At 39.5% G+C, this 22,488-nt stretch overlaps 1 protein-coding gene across 1 annotated transcript in view; it reads right to left on the reverse strand.

Annotated features, from left to right (window-relative positions):
- Positions 1 to 21,452, reverse strand: part of spred1 (sprouty related EVH1 domain containing 1) — a 40,602-nt gene extending 19,150 nt beyond the window's left edge. Inside the window, exons 1-2 of the mRNA XM_084742643.1 lie at positions 20,667 to 21,452; positions 5,053 to 5,323 (exon numbers count right to left, since the gene is read on the reverse strand). Coding sequence (XP_084598769.1) covers positions 5,053 to 5,323; positions 20,667 to 20,698 — 303 coding nt within the window. The 5' untranslated portion in view covers positions 20,699 to 21,452. The remainder of the gene's footprint in view (positions 1 to 5,052; positions 5,324 to 20,666) is intronic.
- Positions 21,453 to 22,488: the final 1,036 nt, after the last annotated feature.

The raw sequence follows: 22,488 nt of genomic DNA on the forward strand, positions 1-22,488 counted from the left end.
GACGGAGGAGAGACGTGCAGAGAATAGTGAAGAGATAGTGTGAGAGCGGAAAAGGGGGAAGATGGAAAGACTACGTTTACATGCATGCAAGAAAACAAGTGGGAGAAATCAGGCTACGATCTAAAAACACAGTTTTTGCTATCAGAATTATAATTACAAATCTGATTTTATTTCAAAACATTTCGAGAAAAAAGTTTGGAATAAATGATTATATAACAATCTCAATTGTAGCGCTGTAACTAACAATTATTTTATTGCAATATTCAATATATTGTTACATCCCTATAAAAAATTGCCCAGAGCCCAGAACCAGAAAATATGCCATTTTTGCTTGAAAATGGCTAAAACTATTATGCCAACAAAATAGTTGGCCACTAATTTTCTTTAGATCAACTAACCAATTAAACCACTAATTGGTGCAGCTGTACTTAATTGTCTGGGAATAAATTAGCATTCATTCTCAGTATATAAAGATAATTGACAGTCAATTGGCGGATCAAAATAATATGTAGAAAGATGAAAGACAGTAAGCAATAACATTTAAGAAATACAGACATAGAAGAATGAAAAATGGTATTAAAACTGCAATAGTTAGTTGATTAATTAATTAGTTGTCAACTACCAGATTAATCACCAACCATTCTGATGACTGATTAACTGTTTTGAGTTATTTTTCAAATATGCAAATTATGTCGCTACCAACCTTTCTTACATCAAAACAATAACAAAAGACACTGTTTAATGTACTTGTAAAGTGGCGTGGGATCATGGGAGTTGCTGTCTTCACTGTTAAACAAACACCATTAATGATGAAAATTGATCTGACATGACTCGGGCTGAAATCATGATTGTGGACGAAGTAATATTAAACTTTTATTCATGTTATGTTTTGTCACATTTGCTGACTTCCTTCCTCACTCCAACTCCCTGTCTTTCTGTAAGTTCTAACAACTAGGAAGCGATGGCTACCGGGAAACGCACCACTACCTTGAATAAATTATGGATGTCTCTATGTTGGAACATTGTTGGAAATATTTGGGATAATTTAAGTACACACCTCAACAAAATATGTAAGACATTTTAATGCATAAATGTTATATATTATAGCTTTGGGAAAGAGTGATAAACATTTCTCGCTGTTTTCTAACATCTTCTGTACAAAAGAACTAATCGATTAATCAAGAAAATGAATAGCAGATTAACTGATAATACAAATAGTTGTTAGGTTCAGCTAAAGTCAGTTAAGCACTGACTTTTGAAGACCTAGTAGAAGGCTTTGGTTGCAACTGATAAACATTTTCCCCACACTGGAGACTTGGAGCAAATAAACCACATTTTGCTTGTAAAGATAAGTCAAAAGCATCACATGACAAGGTTACCACTAGAAACAAACAACTGTATCAAGAGGTCCCTTGCCCCAAGGCAAAGCCTTTAAAAGTAAGCCTGAACTACACCACATTCACAGCTGTATCAATCAGAGGGAGTCACAGACTACAAATGACAGCGAGCGAGGTGAAAGCTAAGCCAGAGATTTGTCATAATCCGAGACCCAGTATAGTAAGTAATCATCAACCAATTAGAGCTGTAGTTTTTAAAAGAGTCAGAAAATGAGAGTGAAGGAGAGAGAGGAGAGAAAAAGAGGAGGGAGGGGGGACAAGGAGGAGGAGAGTGATTGGTAGCTATATGGAGAGCCAGCTGAGTCATCACCAGTACACTCTGTGCCGCATCACTGCGCTTATAGACAGATCCCCTCCACCTCTTCCGTCTCCCGTCTATCTGGCTCCACCTCTGTTTCCTGCTCTTTGACTACACACATCTTTTTTCCCTGATTCACCTCATCTCTTATGCACCCCCAATCACCTTGTTTCTACCAGCCAAAATCGTGCCTTTTGTGATTTCAAAATAACTGCATCTTTGATCTGCTTTCCCTCCGTCTTACTCGGGTTCCTATCAGTCGTTGTGCTTTTCTATTCTGTCCATTTCTGGCGGAATTAAAGACACAAATTATATCCCTTAAGATGACAAAGAATCAAAAACATGGAAGTGCATCTTCCTTTTCTGTGTTTCAGACATAACAAATCAAACCAAACATTCAGAAGCTCTTCCCTAGGCCTCTTTTTTCTGTTTTCAACATCACTCATACAACATAATTATGGTCTTTAATTTACATCTGAAATCAAAACACTGACGTTACTGTTTTAGACAACACTACAGATATTGCCCTGTATTTCTAACATATTCTTATGTGGTTTTGTCTGTTGCTGTTGTTTTCATGGATGTATCATTCTGCCCTCAGACTGTCGGTAGCGCTGTGGTTGACGCCAGCACCATGGCACTGGGTGGCATCCTGACAGACCTACATATGGCTGGGTGTTTGTTGTGGTGGCTGGGGGTAGACTCTGGCGGTGATAGGGGTGTTTTTACCACATCCCAGAAGAGCTGCTGTCGGGGTCCTCTGAGCCATGTCTATGCCCTGTCTGAACAACAGCATTCCCGTCACACCCTTTTCCTGTGCCACACACATGCTTGGATAGCAACGCACAAACACGCCGTAAACACAAAACACACATAAAATGGGTTCAGTCAAAGGAGATTTAAAAAAAGGTGATTTAGACACCCTGCTCTAACAAGCCTCTAATGTCAAAGCATCAGGAGCCACCAGACTCCATGCATCATGGTGGCCTCTTGACATCTGACAGACAGCTTTCTCTCTCTCACACACACACACACACACACACACACACACACACACACACACACACACACAGATTTACACTCTCATTACCACAAACCAGGATTATCCCAGTGCATCTACTGGATCTGTTTTACATCTACAACACAGAATGAGTCTGGGACTAGAAGGTCATGAGCTTTACAGCAACTACAGCAAAAGCAATAAGGATTAAACCTACAGAAACAGAAGAAACTGAATGACCCTACAATTTGTGACATTTGTACCTGGTGCCAAAAGTCTATGTAAAAACAAAAATTTAATTTTAGTAATTAGATGCACTATTAAATATGTTGGTGTATGTACAGTATGTGTGAGTGCTAAATGCTCAGCTGCATGTAGTGTCAACAAAACAGCTGTTTATGTTGATGTTCAGCCCTTTAGACTCAACATCTCTTATAAAGTCAGAGTGGAGTGGAATGAAATGGAATGAAGCCTTGCAGGTTCAACTGCAACTATGAACAATTTGCACTTGTATCTATAACATAAACATTATGTTATATTAATATTTATTTTGTTGAATTAAAAATTGGCCAAAGATGTCCATCAACCCAAGATTCAGCCCATCGTTGAAAGCAATACACTATCATATTGTGAAGCTACAGATCCAGTAGGGGTGGGTGACATGGCCCTAAAATAATATCACAATATTTTAGGGAATTCTGCAATAACAATATTGTTGAGAATATGACAAAATACTTTTAAGTTTAGAACTCATAATAGCTGTTGAGCGCTCTCCTTGAAAGATTTTTCACATACTAACTGGGTGCTTCTGTTTGAGGTGGGGAAATTCGTTATATTGCTGCCTTTTGCTCTTACAGTCATTATCATTATTTTTTTAATCACATAACTAACAATAACATTCTAACAGTATATCATGAAAACTATGATATAGCAAACCTCTAAGCTGAACCCATATCACTCATATCAATACAGTGACAGCAAAGAGTTTGTTGAAAAAAAAAAAAAGGCAATGCACTTAGAGTAAGGTTTAGTTTATACACTTTAGAAGTCTTTTTAAATGAAGCCAAATGAATCAGCACCTATTTTGATCATGAATTATTCATCTGACTCATTTTTGACTCAAAGTTCCAAACATGTTCATCTTTTTGTCTTATATGATAATTACAGGACCAGTGTATAGGATTTAATGGCATCTAGCAGTGAGCTTTCCGATTGCAAGCACCTTGCCTCACTCTCCGTATTGGCCGTGAAACTCACACAAAATGTGAAAACTTGTATGTAAAGCCAGTGTTTGGTTTGTCAGTTCTGGGCTACTCTAGAAACATGGTGGTGCATCATGGCAGCCTCCATAAGGACCCACATCCTCTATAGATTTAAACAGCTCATTCTAATGTAACAAAAAAAAAAGATTCATATTTTCGGGTGATTATACACCAATAAAGACACTTACAATCATTATATTCCATGGATAAACAAGCATTGTGTTTATGTCACCTTGGGCTCTGGAAAATTGTCTTTTGAATTTTCAACATTTACTGTCTAGAAAATGAAAACAACTGGCACATTAATCAATAATAAAAATAATCATTACTTGCAACCATAGTAGGAGAAAACTGCTTTTTGAACAAAATAATAATATAATATTTCTGAGTACTGTTTACACATAACAAATAAACCCTGACAAGTGTGCCAAGCCACATGGCATCTACAAGATTACAGCTAACTATATTGACTATAAAGCACTTTACACACATAGACATATAGTCATTTTTTTATCATTAGAATAACCAGGAAGATACTTTCCTTTACTGGTGCATACAGTCTTTACATCACTTATCAAGATGGATGAAATGCTTCTGAAAAGGTGGGCAAACACTTGTGTACTCATGTAAAACTGGAGTGAGTGTGAATTTCCAGCCCCTATTCCATCATTTAGGTCCCTTCCAAGCTCTTTTGTGCGTTTCCCACATCCCTCATCCCACATTCTTTTCTCCTGAGTAATCTGCTCTTCTCCTTGATGATATCATCATGCATCAGAGCATCACGCAGTCCGCTCCTATTTTCAGTTACCTGCGCCATGGAGGAAAGCCAAACAACCACTTCCTCTGTGTGTGAGTAAGTGTGTGTGTGAGTGAGACAGAGCGAGGGGGGAGTCTGGGAAAGGAAATGGGGGCTCAGGGTGACCTCATCCAAGAGAATGCACCATCTTTGGTTTGTGCACCTGAATGTGCATGAAAGAAAATGAATGACTAAATAACCGACAGTAAACACATCCACTGGCTTGTCACATGTATGAATATGAATGTATGCAGCATAGAATAGCCTAAAACATTCAAATGAGACTGAAGGGTTCTTACCAATTTGTCTTTGAGCCTCTCGCCCTTGATGTGGAACTCCACAGCGGTGGGGCTGGGGCTAGGGCTGGGGCTGGGACTAGGACTGGGGCTACACGGGCTGAGGTTGCTGCTGCTTCCTCCACTGCCTCCACTGTGGGTGCTGCTGCTGTCCTCCGCCCGGCTGACCTTATAGACGGTGACACAGCTAAGGCCTCCACCCCCCAGGGGAAGCCACCCACCGCTGGAGTCATCCCGAGTCATGACCACTGCTCTCACACGCGCATAACTGTCACTGTGGAGGAGGGAAGGGAGGAGAGGGAAGAGAGGAAGGACAAGGAGGGCGGAAGGAATAAGAGAGAGAAAAGAAAAACAATGTTTGTTTTTTTTAATGAACAATCAGTAGGAATCAGCATGTAACATTTTCTATCAGTCTTTTCCTTCGAGGGTCATTTCTGGTGACCTTTTACATCACGTGGATTACCAAAACATCATCAAAAGCAGACAGCCTACATGAAATATCAGCCCACATAATACGGCTGAACCGCAGCATAAACAAGCCTTAGCACAGTACATGTAGCCTAAACAAAATGGTTAGTGAATGTGTGGTGAGGAACATGCTATACAGACATACAGATAAGATAAAGTGACAGGGTTTAAAATGTTTACAGCACATCTGCCCAACAATTGGAGCATTTAAACAGAGTTCACCACATGCCACATCACACAAGAACTACTCTGAGATTAAGTAAAACAAATAAAACCGTGGGTAAATCTGGGTGGTGGCAGAAGCTATTAACTAGTACCAACAACAAATCTAAAAATAGAATGTGAGGGAGCAAAGTTGAGGATTCAGCTCAGGGGTTAAATGTATATTTTGGTTTTAGTCCATGATATAACAGACTACTGGTGACGATTTCTAAAGCGTGAAGCTGTCAGTGTATGTTTAACCCTGGCTAGAGGGTGACTGACCATGTGGCCAAGTTCAGTTTCTGGACACTGCTGATTTCCAATCTTTCAGAGCAGGTGGATTCAAACTACACGGGTGTTGCAGCTCACATCAATCTCTTTACTGTCTTATTTGTGGGAAATTAGCAGCAGCCACTGCCCAGACACTGGTAAAATATGAAAATGGCTGGTAGACTTCAGACACAAAATACAATTTACTATTGAGTGGTTGGTGAATTTTAACATTTATCTGTCAGTGGCTGTTTCATGTTTACATTTTAAAAAGTTTCTCACCCTCTCTCATGTTGCCTACTAGGGCTTTGAATCCCAGCATAATACAATGCAAGATGATAATCTACAATACGTAAAATTATCCATCTAACCTAAGGAAAATTTACCAATAACAACACAGGAATGAAACACTGGGCAGAGTATTCAATGTATTATCAAAGGCTTTATGTATTGGAGATTTACAGAAAGCTGACATGAAGTAGTGAGCACAAAAACACAAAACTTCAGGCAATGGGGTTGAAACAGTGTTTATGGTACGATAACAATCTCACAGTATATTATTACACAATTATTATTATTATTATTATTATCATTATTATTATTATTATTATTATTATTATTATTATTATTATTATTATTATTATTATCAGTTACATTGACCTCTAAAGGATTGAAAAAATGACATTTTTTTGGTTGGACAAACACTTTATCATAGGGCTGTCAAAGTTAATGCATTAATGCAAATTCCTTTTAACACCACTATTTTTTTGACACAAGATAAACGCATGTTCTGTTATACTGTCCTGACCAATAGTTTGAATCAGAAGCGAGCTTCCATGTCACACGACAAGGTAAGCAAGCTTGTCTGTTTAGGCAACTGGCTCAACGCAAAGAAACAGAAGTGTAGGAGGAAAGAGACAAGCGAGTGCTGATCGAGCTGCAGGTCCACCTGAAACCAGGTAAAAGTAAAAAATAAGGCTGACCCACAGCAGAGAGAGAGGGAGAAAGTGTCTGAATATGAACAGATGTGTCGACTGGTTATAAAAGCTTTTTTATGATCATGAATCATAATATTAATGTACACATCTGTGGTGGGTGCTTTTTTACTCTGAGTGTACTTTTAAATACTCAATTACTTCATGCCAATTGATCACAACTGAGAGGGAGGAGAGATGAGCTGCACAGAGGAGGGAGGAAGGTGCAGACTGATACAAAAACTTTATTGATGATGAATCTTGGTGTTACTGTACAGTTCTGTGGTTTGAACAATACAGATTAAAATATCTGGCTCTGTAAAGCCCAAACTGACAGACGCTCTTCTCCTCTACAAAATGTTTGTTACTGTGTTGCGTTATTGTAAGTCCTGATGAAGAGTCCAGATTGTCTCTCCCTCTTCATTTCCTCAATGTGTGTCGATGTGCAGTTTAAAATACAGCTGGTTCTGTGGTGTTGGAATTTTAAATCTGAAGCCTGCAGTTCCACAGAAGCTTCAATTGACTTGTCTATTGAAGCTTTTAGTGCGTTTTGGCCTTAACGTTAAATTGAGCAGGTCAGTATGCTCTCTGTGCCTGATGGGATCAGTACATACCACTTTTTACATTTGGAGAAAAAGATTTGCAGAACATCTCTGCATCATGACAATAATTAGTTATAATGTTGATTTGTCACACATTTTACTTGAAACATGTATATTCTTAACACTAATACAGTAGAATTCAATACCACAAATAAGAAAATATACAGTAGATAGTATGATATTTGTCGGTTTTCATACAAAGGCATATCACTACAACCCTAATGTCAAACAGCCACAAACTGGAAAAAGGTAATTACCCAAACCTAAAAGTGTGTAGTAAAGACAGGAAACACCTCTCCCACAGTATTGCTACTGAATGTATCACTACATTAATCCCAGCATATCACCAGACTGTATCACACTTTAATACTCACTATACGTCATCACTGTACATTCATTTGTCCCTTATTCCATTTTTCTCCCATTCCATTCCCTCCCTCCCCACCTCCTTTGCCTTTGTCCCTTGGTTCCACTTGGAGTCAGATGTTTCCCTGATTAGATAACACAGACTGCATTGGGCCACCGGAAATGACAAAGGTCAGGGTGTGCTGAGGGCAGCATTTTGCAGAAACTCCTGGTAACACATTAAAGACTGAGGAAGATTTGAGAGCTGACAGAAACTGGCAAAGACAGTAAAGAATGTGACTGCCGGATGTCTTCCTGTGACACATTGCTCTCTGGCCAACGTCCGGGTTGACCAATGGGGATGACGTCACAGAATCTCAAGTGTTTTGTGAAGAATTCTTCTCTGATAGTGGCCATATTACACAGCTATCTAGTAGCTCTAAAAGAAGAATGGCTGCGTCCTCCCCGTTCTCCTCTCTAAATCTTGGCAGGAGGCCTAAGGCTAACCTTTGGCCTCCTGCCTTCCACACCCTTGGCAAACCTCAGTGCCCAGGTTATTGGTTAGTAATTAATCTAAGAGCCAGTGAGCATTAAATCTGAAGCTATGTTTTTCTTCATGTGAACACTTTGATATCCTGGCACCTAGTAATAGTTGACCAAAGTTCCCTCAAAGATTCATGAGCATGATAAATACAGATAACTCAAAAATAAACCAACCGACCAAGCAGATTACATTTTTTAAAACCACACACTAAATTCTGGTCTGCTCATATATATACACACAAAAACAGAATATTATTTTTCCAGACTAAAGTAAAATGCACAATCCCACCATCCACTCTCATCAGCAACTAACTGAAACCTATTTAACTATGTCTTTAAAAGCAGCTAGAATTAATATTTTATTAATAACAATGTCATCCAAGAGGACTGTATTGAAAAGAATCTCACAACATGATACATATCACGATACAGGGATTATGAGTCAATATATTGTGATACTGTAAGCAATGTGATATATTGCTATTTTTTAAATGTAATTTAAGGAAAACTGTCACAGAAAACATATGCACAACATCGAAGTTAAGAGTTTCTAAGAGTTTTTATGCAATCATCCAATCAGAACAGTGAAGACAGATAACAACACTGCTATTTAGCAGATGGGTTTTTACACAACACAAAATTAACCACTGACATGAATCTCTGCATGTATCATGATACAATGTTTTGAGAATCGATATAGTATAACAAAACATATTACAATACTGATGTATATCATTATTTCTTACACCCCTAGCATCAAATGACAATGTGAAAAAGATTACACATATGATAACTCAAATCTGCAGCTCCTCTCAAATTTACATAACTTTATAGCAGGTTTCAGCTCATTGTTAAGCTGTGGCCCACAAATAATTTTTATTTGTTTTACTTGTGCCTTGCTGCATAACCAAATGCCCTCCAGAGACAAAAATATAGCTGAAGTTGAATAACCTGTTTTGATTCATTTTCACTGTCAGCAAAAAAGCTCCAAAAGACACACGAGTCCAAATCAAAGCTAATGTTGCTCCATAACTTCTAGATGGGTAGCAACTGTTTGCCATATAAAATTGAAAGGTGATGATATGTCAATATTGTGTAAACAGCTTGTTTCCACTGACCCCAAGCAGCCAAAAAATGTTTACATCATGCTGCTAAGTTACTCCTGCTTGTGATACTGCCAAAGGTAGCACATTACAAGCTCAGACAATGGTATAAAATGGTATACACTTCCTGTCTGGTTTGGTCTGAAGTGTTAAAAGTGTACATCATAAGGATGGATGAAAGCAGATACAGTACACAAGATACAGCACGCATTTCATGTTTGAGCCTCATTTTACAGCTTGTTTTTATTTGCTAGCTTTAGTTAGTTAGAAAATATATTGGTGTTGCCAGATATTGCGAGACAATGCTGTCATATCTCATGACAGTCTGTTGCTGAGACAAAGAAAATCAAATCCAAAGTTATTTCCCATGCTTCTGTGATTACATGTTTGTAATATTATTAATCTATCAAACTGCAAACAGCTTAGTAGGTACCTATATATCATGTTACACTCCTGATTTATTAAATATTTTGAATATCCTTGACTATCTTTTCGCGTTTGAGCATCCCCTAACTCCTCACAAATCAGTACATTCAAACAATCCTTCAGTCAGACTGAATGGCTATCAAAACCTTCAGTAATATTAAATTTAGTAGAGCTGTTTACACTATTGCCTGTTCAAACTTGATGCCTTGCCAATCTGTCTATATTCCCAGCAAGCCTCGTCAGTCATGGTGTAAACAAAAGTGGACAACACTGCTAGTATTAGTTGTTGTTACTATAATCATCATGATTCCAAGGACATTTTCAAATATGTTGTGCCACTGAATGAGTGAACAGACAATAAATAAACCTCTATTCTGCCAATCAAACAAATATGAGTAAATGAAACCAACATTATGAATCTCTTATCAATCTAAATGTACTGATATCACTTGTCAGTTTTCTCTCTCACATGCTGCCCCAGAGCTTGAACAGTAACTGGTCATGGGAGACTGACAGAAAAATGCAACCACAACTAACTTCCTCCTTGCAACCTCATAGCAACACCCTGTCTGGTTACACCTTAAAACTGCCCCACAGAAGCAGAGCTTAACCTTATGCACGAGAGCCCATGCCGCAACAGAAAAACGCATTTTTGAGCAGTATAACGGGCAGTAAAAGAGGGAAATACTGCTGCTGTTACACCCCTCTACGGCCCCCAATAAAGGATGCGGGTGATGGGTGCAGGAGGGGCTGTCAATCAGGCAAGGGGTCCCTGGGGTGAACAGAAGGCAGGCGGTGGTGTCGCTCAGCCATGACCAGGGCACAATGACCAGGGCCTGACCCTTCAGACCTACCATCACACACATGCCAGCAACCATGACACTCACAGGGAGGGGGGCCAGGCCCAGAGAGGAAGTGGAGTAGACCTTGTTTATATGCATTTTTGCATCTAACCAAAGACTGATCATTGCTATACTTAAATGGTCAATAATAATGAGCATGACAATGAGTTATTATAAGCGCACTACTAAAACTTGCAGACCAACAAACAAGTGTATAACATCCGTTTAACAAAATCTTTAAAATGGGGGGAAAGCTTCCTCTTCTTCTCCCTCATATAAAAATCTTTTTATATCTTTTTATGGTCAAAACAGTAAGTGGTCCAAAAAGATATTTGAGTGCAACCTGCTGCAACACACACACACTCACACTCAGTTCAGAGTGGGATAGTGGAGACAAAGGCTGGCCTCCACGCCCCTTGCTGGGAGCACACAGTCGACTGGACACACAATTGAGAGCGGAAGCAGATCAGCTGGCCTGGGCCTGCGAGCAGGGGGGAGAAGAGGGAGGGAGGGGAAGAGGGGAGGAGGGAGCGATAGAGAGAAAAGGAGCCCCCATTCCAAATTATTCCAAGTTATTCTGCTGGATGACTGACTTCATTTCCGACCAAAAGCGGGAGAAAAACAGAGGGAGGGGTGAGAGTGTAACGGAGGACTGTGGGGAGGAGGAGGTGGGAGCTGTGGATGGGAACAGGGTGGAGACCAAGGTGACAGTCAACAGCTCCCAACCAAATTTGAATATAGACTTTTTGATTCATAAAGAGGATGTGCATAGGCCTTTACGTCATATAACATACAACATTAACAGTATTCGAACTATTTTATATCTCAATTTAAGTGAGAGCAAATAACCGACAAAAACAAGGCTCAACAATAAGAACTGCCCTCTTGCCTAGAGGAAATAAAATGCCACCTCTAGCAACTCCTGGCCAGGCAAGTGGTAAAAAATTAAACCATTTTGATAATCAATAAATGAAAGTAAAGAGGTAATTTTTCATGCAAAATGGGCAGAACATGAAAAATTCTTCCATCCTCACAAATACAAAGATTTCCATTTCTCTGTTTATTATTATATTAAATTTCATATTTTTGGGTTTTGGACTGACAAAGCAAGACACTTAAAGACATCACCTTGGACAAGACACTAGGATAGACATGAACTATTTTCTGACATTTTATTGATGGTTCCACCCTCAATTAAATGACAATTTTCTATGTTGTTATTTGATAACTGCTAATAAATAAAACAATCTGTGCAGGGACAAGTAAAAATTGACATCAGACAAGTGGATTTCAGACCTGAACAGTAAGGTTGAACCCTCCAACGTGAGTTTAGGGGTGCAACTAACGATTATTTTCATTATCAATTTATTGTTTAGTCTATAAAATGTCAAAAAAACATGAAAAATGCTCATCACAATTTCCAAAGCGACAACCAACAATCGTCTTTGTCCAACCAACAGTCCAAAATGCAAAGACTCTTCATTTACCATCATAAATGACAAAGACAAGCAGCAAATCATCACATTTAAGAAACAGGAACCAGCAAATGTTTGAAATTTCTTCCTGTAAGTAACTGAAACAACTAATCGATGAGGCTATCAAAATAGTTGTCAACTGATAGGAGTGTGCCAATCTGACACTCAGTATCAGTATCAGGCTGACAATGGCCAAAATGACTGGATTGGTTATTGGGAAAAAAGAAAAAGCTTAATCTAATACAATCCATTAGCCACAACTATCACACACATTCTTAACTACACCTTAAGTGACATGCCATTAAGACAGATGTGTCACAAGTAACACAAATTCTATTTATTTTAATTCTGAATATTTGAACAGTGATGACTATTTAAATACCACTATACCTTCTATGTGTGAAAAAAAGCTGTATAATAATGTTGTGGGCTGTGCATTTCTTCCTTTAGGGGAAGTAGCATATTTGTTTCACAGTTTGGCATAATGCTTTTTTCGATGGCTACATTACATAAAGCGTATTAACTATTCAGTTGTTTTTGCAAAAGAAAAGCCAGTATCAGTTTCAGCAGATACTCAAGAATGCAGTCTTGATATATGACATTAAAAGTGGCATGAAGCTACCCCTAGCAACTGTTTTTTCGATGCACTTATCGATTAACAGACTAATTGTTGCAGCTCTACATGAGAGGAGAGAAGAGAAGAGAAGAGAAGAGAAGAGAAGAGAAGAGAAGAGAAGAGAAGAGAAGAGAAGAGAAGAGAAGGCGTGATGGGGGAGCACGTGCAGACCAGGCAGGCCTGGGCCTCGAGGCCGGCTGCTCCAGTGTATGGTGGAGAAGGGGGATCCTGGGACAACCATTTCCTAAGTTGACAAAGTGGCCGTTTGTCTGCTCCTCCGGCCCATGGCTCACTGGGCTCCAGCATGCCATCATGCTTTGCTCCTGCCTCAGCCAGGGGAGGCGAGGACAGGGGTATGGGGGGGGGGGTATTGAAAGAAAGACAGGAGGGGGAGAAGAAGAAGAAGAAGGGAAGGAGGAGAAGGAAGAGGAGGAGTGCGGGAGGAGAGGAGAGAGAGAAAGGATGTGGCCTGAGACCTGGGTGCTCGCCAAGTCACCCTCCCTTTCCTTCGCTCCAGTCTCCCCCCTTCTACCCAACCCCTCCCCGGCTGCCTCTCTCTACACAATGGCCGCTTCTCTGCTGAAATTTCACGTTATTGGATCCCGGGCCTGGAGTTTTGTCCTCCCACAATGTCCAGGCAGCGGAGCATGCTGCAGGGGAGACACACTCTGCAAGCTAAAAGCTGGAAAACCATTCCTCCTTTCATTAGCATCAGAAAAGGGGAGAAAAGTCCCCGCCACCCCTCCACCACCTCTTTTTTTTTTTTTTTCCACCGCCCCTTTTCCTCCCCATCTCTCCCCTGTATCAAAACCGGAGGAAAGCTGTCAAGCTCGGTCAAGCTCCACTAGGCCACTTTGGTTTGTAGGACTTTTTTTTTTTTTTGGGGGGGGGGGGGGGGATCATTAAAATATCATTGGGAAAATAAACACAAGCTACTTATCCCAATCCGATTCTATAGATTATCCTCACAAGGCAAGCAGAAGGGGGAATGGAAGATGGCGTGAAAAGCTACTCTGTGTGTGACTCATTCTCTATGCTTACGAAAAATGTGTGGCTATAATAATAAAGCAATAATATAAGTCTTGGATGTATTCAATGCAGATCGACTTCCCAAAACATCCACACAAGTCCAATGCCTGTAGATACAATGTAGCAGAAAAGTATGTAATATTAAAGCTACTTCAAGGAGTTTTTAACTGGTCATAAACTAGTCTCAATTTATTACTGATGCCTCTATATGACCTACATAAGCAAACAAGACCATATGTGAGAAGACTTCTCTTCTCCTTGAAATCAAATGAAATTGTTTACATTTTCACAGCCAAAGTTACAATGAATAGTACATTAGCCAGCTAAAAAGAAGCTGGTGGAGACTTTCCTTTAGATAATTTTATTTTTTGACATTATATTTTGTGGTTATTACAGTACAAATACTACTACTTCTAGTAGTAGTACTTCTACAGAGGCCTCCAAAATCAACAAAATATTAAAGCTCCTTGTAGTGGCTTTAAAATGCAGAAAGCTTTGTATGTGTAGATCAACTTGCCAAAAGATCTACACTAGTCCATGGCTTGTGGATATAATGAAGCAAAAAAGTATGTAATATTCAAAAACTGAACATAATCTACCATAATATTCCCCTCCAAAACAAAAATCCAGAGTAACAAACGGCAACTTGGAGCTAAAGTTCTAAGCAGATAAAGTGGTGCGGTTTCTTTCACTGTGATCACGCCTCATTGAAGAAATGAATAACATGCAATCTGGGACTCGACCGTCGGTTCCAGCAGTGCATCTAATCTGAACGGTGCAAACTAGCTGGCCAATTAGCCATGGTTCAAGTCCCCTAAATAACCAGTGGCAAACTCAAGGGCACAGACATACCCAAAACAAACACCAACATGACCCAACATGGATGCAGTGCAAATTATGACATAAGGCCAGAACAAGACACATGAAGGGAGCTGTCTGTTACCATTAATAAAACTGAACTAATAATGGGACAATACAGACAGAAACACCAAACAGGCAGCCAGCATCACAAGCCTGCTACATTAGCTGCAGTGAAAACTAATACGTTGGCTATAGAAAGAGAAGTGAAAGAGAAATTTGCCCTATCTCCTCTCAACACCTCAGGCTGCTGGTGAGTCATCTCCCTCACAAGAACATTCAGCTTAGCTACCAACTGACTCAGGAAAAAAAACAGAACAAGCCTACTCTGCTGCTGCACCACACAGCCAAGCTACACTTCGAGTTTACCATCATCCTTTCACAGACACACCATCTAATATGACGACAAATTAACTAATCATAGTCACTTCGGATAGCATCTGTCACAGACAGCAGTTGGTGGGTAAATTAGCCTGTAGCCCAAATCAAGGATAGACCTAAACCAGCAAATGAATGTCAAAACGGCTCACTTAGACAGCATCTCTAACATTGATTTTCTAACCAACCCCTCTATTACTGGATTGGGCCTGCAACCCCAACAACAATGTTTGAGGTGCCGCTGTGCTGTGGCACTATAAATCAAAAGAAGCCCATATGTGTATCAAATGCCAAAAAAACTCTTCTCAAACATCAATCAAATCCACATATTGAGATGATCTTAATTTGAACCGCAAGCATTTGGAAAATTAAAACCTTGTGCTGCCATTACAAAATAAAAAAGAGGAACCACAAATTTCAACTGCTGCGGCGTCTCTGGTCTTCTTTGATGTGAGAGTAGTCCCCAGGGACCCGAGCGTCTACTCGTCAGTCACTCTGAAACTGAGGGGGAGACGGGAAGCTGAGGGAACGAGGCTGCCGTCTAACTGTGGGAGAAACCATCAATGCGTCTCAGGAGCAACTTGGGAAGGACAAACCACCAAAACCATGATGATGGCCCGTGGATATGAAGAGAAACTGCTATGACAAGTTGTAAACCATCACAGCGTGCCCTGTTGTTAGGGATAACATAACATTATCATCATCATCATAAGAAACCAACGTATTGGTCCATCTTGAAAATCAATTAGATTCACATTCAAGCAGCTTTCCGTTGAATCACTGCTTCTACGATTCAGAGGTATCAAGAAACTGTTTTACCAACCAATAAAAGTCTGTTCCAAATTCCAACTATAGCCATAAGACAGGACAAAATCTGGTCAAAAGTTGCTGGGCGGATAAAAATATATGTTCTTACAGGCCTCGAGTTTTAATCCTAATTGAAAACTTGTGTCATCGATTCACTTATTTGATAACATAAAGCTATGTTTGCATGGATTCACTCATCTACGATCAGAGCCTATCACTCCCAGAAACACATACACATGCCAAATGTTCTCAGAGAAATAAACACACAAGTGCGTGTGTGTGTGTGTGTGTGTGTGTGTGTGTGTGTGTGTGTGTGTGTGTGTGTGTGTGTGTGCACAAACACACACACAGAAACCCCTTCCTGTTTTCTAAGTGTTTGGAAACTCAATCAAAGACACAAGGTTTAGGATTTACATCTGTGCCCTTTTATGTCTGTGGCCTCGCAGGAAAGAACCATCTCGGCCCAGCTGCAGCAAAGAGCTCACAACAAGGCCTAGCCTTCATGCTCCCGCATGCAGCACAACTGAAAACAATATCCACAATTCAGACACTTAGTGCTAAAAGCACTTCTTAGAGGCCTTGAGATATGGTCTGTGAACATCAGAGGCCCTTCTTGACAAAGAAATAAAGACAAGCCCTACTATCTGGATGTTGTGACAAAAAGTTTTTTAATGTAGGCTTCACAGCTTACATGCACAGCGTAGATCCACACCAGGTCTTTGTCTTACAAACAACATTTGTTTGAAATAAGCTTGAAATACACTGCTGACATTTATACCAGTTTATGCTCGCTCCTAAAATACTTGAAGAGGAAATGAAAATTATAAGAGGGAAGTGGCTGGGGTTTAAAATACACAGAATCCAGGCCTAAATCTGGCCATGGGAATGGAACAGTCCACCACTATACAAGGCCTGCTCAGTTTGTTGGCTTGTCTCAGTTACAGACAGTCCAAGCCCTCTGGTTATACAGAGGATCATTGTCATTAATCAAACAAACAATACAACAACTTCTAGTAGAACAAGCAGACAGTTGGACATAAATATTCTGTATGCAAAATAACTTTTAGGATTAAGTAACTGTTTTACCCCATGCAAATAAAGTGAAACTGAGAGATGTAAAGACATTTTAAGTTTTACAATATATGTATACCCTGGATGTACATCTAAAGCTAATAAAATGTGAGAACAAGTCTAGCAACCATTTCAGTAAAATGCTGGTAGAAGCACCCTTAACATATTTCATTAGTCTCTGTAAACCACTGTGGTCACAAGCAACACTTCCCCAAAAGAATACAGAAGCAAAACCAAAGATGTGTTCAGCTCAGCAGACTTTGTTAAAGGTAAGATACGACTCTAAGCTTAGACAAGTTCAGCTAGTAAAGCTAAAGCGTTCATGGAGGTCATATCCAACAACTGGCAATAAACCCAAATAATACGATCTATCAAAAAAACAGGTCCAGGAAATTATTTAGCTTAACATAAGGGCCACAGGATATAGGCAATTACCCAGGCCATAAAGCACTAGCCCTAACAGCTGAAGTAGCTGTCTCCCTTTGTCGTTTCACGACATGATGGGGGTTGTTTAGGGAGGAATGTGTTTGGAAAGCTCTGCAACAGGAATGGGAGTGCAAAACAGCCCTCAGGTGATAAGATCACGACACCCACATTGGCAGATAAAACGCGAGCTGTCAAATCAATCACACAGATAGGAAGAGGACACAGAGAGAGGAATCACCTGACTGGCAACAGACAATGCCACAGAACTGCAGGAATCTAAAACAATGAGGCCATACTGCACGTATGTTCAGTGGAATATAGACGCAACTGACATGTTCGCTGATAAAAAATGGATGAGGGATTTGTTTGGTTGATCACTTGTTTGATTTTTAATTTTCTAATGGTACAGACTGAGGGAGAACAGAGAAGCCTTATTTCATGTTTTCACAAGAAACTTCTTAGTTTAGAAACCAGAAATGTAGCATTTTAGCTTGGAAAAAAATCTATTCGCATAGACAATGACTACGTAAAAAGAGTATCTACAGTACACAGATAAAGAAGTACCAGTACAGTGCACCTCGACAGACTTAGTTGAGATAAACATTTTAGATAAACGTGACATTCAGCAGAGAGGCTGCTTGCACATATTTTCATAATCTCCCACTTCTCCCAGCATGACCATAGTCTTCGTCTGCAAAATTCGCATTAGCCTTACATCACACCACACTCTCCACGCCAACACACATCCCAGTGCAGACGCAAACCAAAAATCTGACAAGGCTTTATGTGCCTTCTTGTCATCTCAGCCTTGTGTGAACATAGTTGCACCAAGGCCAAGTAACATGTTCTCAGCTAAGGGTGTGCTGTGTGTGTACACCAGCTTGGCTTACCACCCATCATTCAGACTAAACCACTTCAGGACTATCTCTTCACACGTTTTCTGGGAGATTTTCAAATTGAATGTTTACAATGCAGTATACGAGCACATTTTTCTTTAATCACGCTTGAACGCAAAAACATACAGTTACAAGATAACCAGAATTTAACTTACAATATCCACTTATTAAAGAAAAGGCTGATTTTTCTTTAAGATTTCTTTAAGACTGACTCTTTAAAGATCTGAATTTAGCTCATCAATGGAAGCCAGCATAATGTCAAAATGTGTTAAAACTTTGATTATTATTCCTTATGCTAAAAAAAATCTTATATTATATATATATCTATATTATATTATTATTATAAATATCTTTTATTTCTGTGAACAGCTGTGTCATTAGAAAGAGCTTATAAATTAGATAAAAATAAATGGTTCAGACAACGATCTGTATTCTGTTCACTCCATTACAATGAATCATACAACAGCCAGAAAGGTGGTGGAATCATAGCAACAATGTTTGGATCACTTCGCCATCTTAGCTGCTGCCATCATGTAGCGTGGAACAAACCAAGTAAGCATGTATTGTAGCTTGCACACGACCACTGATGATCTGTATGAAGCCTATGACAGTATTTCCTAAAGTGGGAATTGGAGGCCTGGAAGGGTCCCAGAGGTTACTGCAGGGAGTCCCGGCAAATACATGAATGGTTTAATTTCACTGTAACACGATGAGAACATGCATTCAGACAACTGCTCAAATCAGAGGTTTCACCCTTTCCACTAGCATTACAGCTAGATTATTACACAATTTAAGTGTGTAATTACAAAAATCAGCTGACATAAATTTCCCTAAACCAAAATATAGTCCACTGACAGTGTGTGGTTTGATTGTAAGCTATGTGCTGTGGCTTGATATGAGGAAAAAGAACTCCATGACATATGTTATATAAAAACCAGAAGTGTAGTTCAAGGACAAAGCCTCCATGCATTTAATCAATCAACCTCATAAAAGGGCAGATAGATGGAATGGGGAAAACACGGTTGTGTTTCAAACATTAAAAGCATGACACAGTAAATGGCTGAAAGGGCATATGACTTCCTCTGTGACAAATACATTATCAAAGAAAATCCTCGGAGAAACGTCGCTTAAATAAAACATGTGCGGCTCTTATGTGAAAATAAAGCGCCTAAAACAGACGAGCACTGGTTTAAATGTGCGATTGCAATGTACAGCAAATGCAGGAAATGTGATCATTGTGTGATCGTCGGTGCAATGCGAAACAGTGTACAGTGCTGTGAATGGGCAGGCAGGTACTTTATGAATGGAGGGGATCATGTGACCGCAGCACCTCCCGAAGCAGATATTTCTCACTGACTGTCAACAAGCGCACACAAGGGATCAGCCCATTAAAACAATACCGAAATGCGACTTGAAATGGGCGCGACGTGCACAAAAGCACCTCATGTACAGATTACAAATGATCTCCGTGGCTTGTGGGGATTTGGGGCGTGCGTGTGACGCCTTTTTTAAGCGTTTTTATGAATGGAGATTGTGATATGTAAATGAGTGTGATTGAGAAAAAAATGGCATCTTCAAGCTTTTCAACGTTGTGACATTGCCGCAATCGGCTCGAAGGGTTTTTCACGTAAGAAAAGGCTGAACATGATCTGCAGCACGATTTTAATCGATGATTATGTTCCGAAAATCATGGCGGACAGCAGTTACATACACATCTAGACTGTCAATACAACGCTTTCTGATCATGATGCACTGAACAGACATGTATATAAAATCATATTTAGACTGGATTATTGCTATGACCGTGTTTAGAAGGAGGGATCGCTCGTTAACTGTCTTTTAACTTCCGATCTATAAAGCAGTAATTATGTTATTGTGTTAAATTTCTTATGGAGGCAACCATTAATATGCCTATATATACAGATAGATATAGATATATAGATACACACACACATAGCCTATATAATGTGGCCTAATACGAATTCTCACAGCATATGTTAGTTAAGACTAGAATTATTATGAAGATTTTTATTTTTTACTTCTCAGATACTATTCTTCATTTATTTATAATGCAATCCATATAACAGTCCTATATTAGCTTAAAACAAAAGAGTGCAAGTCTGTGCCTCTTATTATCGATATTAAAGAGAGTAAGATGATGAAATAGAAATGTCATTGGGAACTGCTAGTGCATGGCGTGTGTTCACGTCCAAAGATGTAAGCTAAGTGCACATTATTGCAGCTGTATGTGTAAATGGAGGAAAATGTATAAATAAACAGTACTCACTCGTTGTTTGGATTTGTTGAATCTTCACTCATTTTTTTCCTCACGGGGATCCAAATCCTAGCAATAGCATCGACGACGCAGTGACGGCGGGACAAAATACCACAAATATCACCATTTTTCCCTTCACATGTAGAATTTACCCCCTATTTCGGATAGTAAGTAAACGATGTACAAGGGGGCATGCCTTGCTAAAGCGTCCCTGTAAGTACCAGAGTGGGAGCTAGCTTAAACGTTAGCTTCGCTGGCTGGAAACTAATGTTAAATCGCGAGGAGGAATGACCACCGTTGATTCATTTTATCCTCCCTGGAAGTAAAATCCGACCACAACAAATGGGCCATCGGCACCATCTTCTTCAATAAAAAACACAGATCCACCGGCTTGCAAAAAATGTGAATAGATCCTCAAAAAATGAAGAAATTGTTGTAAACGTTTGGCAGGTTATTTATGGCTGGCTGTCGAGCATCCATTCGCCAACTTCAGGTCCAGGACAACACTTGAAAAAGCGCTGTGTGTGTGTGGGGAACAGCGTTGCTCCGTCAACGTGTCCGAGTAATTTGCTAGTAAAGGCATCCAAAAGACGAAAAAGGCTTCAACTGCTTTCAGTAGTAACACTGTACGCGTTGAGTGAAAGCATCTACACTTGAAATTTCCTTGAGAAGTTGGTGGACATCTGCTTTAATCGAACTCCATTTTCAACTCGGGGGGGAATGAAACATCGGAAAACTGGGCGGATGTGTCGACCCTCGCTTGAGAAAATTAGATCCTTCCGCGACGTAGTAAAAACATAACACTCTTGCGGCAAAATAAACTCAACCCGCACTCGATTTATTCCGCCTTTTTAAAGACTAACATATTTTGAGCTAAACTGCGTTCCCTTGTAGAAGTAAGCAGTGAATTAGGAGTGTTTCTCTCCAAAGTTGACCTAAAGTAGTCCCCCCGCACTTCCCAAAAGAAGTTTCCCTTCAATCACGCATTGATACAAGAGGGAAGCGTCTGTGTGATAGCACGCAAAGTAGAAAATAATCTGGAGGAAGGACTTGGGCTGACACACACTCACACACATACTCGGCCATTAACAATTTCTCTTGTTTAATTTCATTAAGCAGCTTCACTGTGTTACACCGCACCCTTTTTAAAATCTTAATGTGGGATTGTGGGAAAATGCTTTAAATGTTCACACAGCAAGGACATCTGCAGCACTTGCAATTACATTAGATCCCCTTCATGATTTATGTGATTAAAGCCAAGATAGTATCTCTGTCTGCAAGATTTTTCATTATATCATTCAGTTGTAATAGGGGAGACTGGGGACAATTGTAACATTTTCCAATACATACAATACACTTTCCTTCAGAACTCACAGACCAGTTGAAATACACAAGTCATCTTTTGATATGAGACATATGACCAACAAATTAATAATACAGCTTATATTATTATTTTTGTATATTGTTCAAATTCTTTTAAATGTCAGGCATCATATGCAGAATAAAAAAAATCTATTTTTATAGAAGACTAGGCAACAACAATGGTAAATAGATTTCAATTATTTGAATTGAGTAATTTTAGTGACGGTAATTTAGTGAAATATGTTAATTTTCTAACAGAGAAGTATGTCAACAAAGACAAACAACATGCTCACATTGGACCATGTGGCTCAGGGGCAGTTGTAACATAGTGTTGTTACAACTGTACATTTAAATTTACAGTCTTCATAACTGTAGACAGCAGACGGAAATATGGTACAACCAAAAAGTAGCCTGACTTTCATACTTCAAAATAATTTTTTGTTGAAAACTTCTGCTGAGATGAAAGGATCCT

This window comes from Lutjanus erythropterus, chromosome 18, assembly GCF_056507025.1.
Source record: "Lutjanus erythropterus isolate fLutEry1 chromosome 18, fLutEry1.hap2, whole genome shotgun sequence".
NCBI lineage: Eukaryota > Metazoa > Chordata > Actinopteri > Lutjaniformes > Lutjanidae > Lutjanus > Lutjanus erythropterus.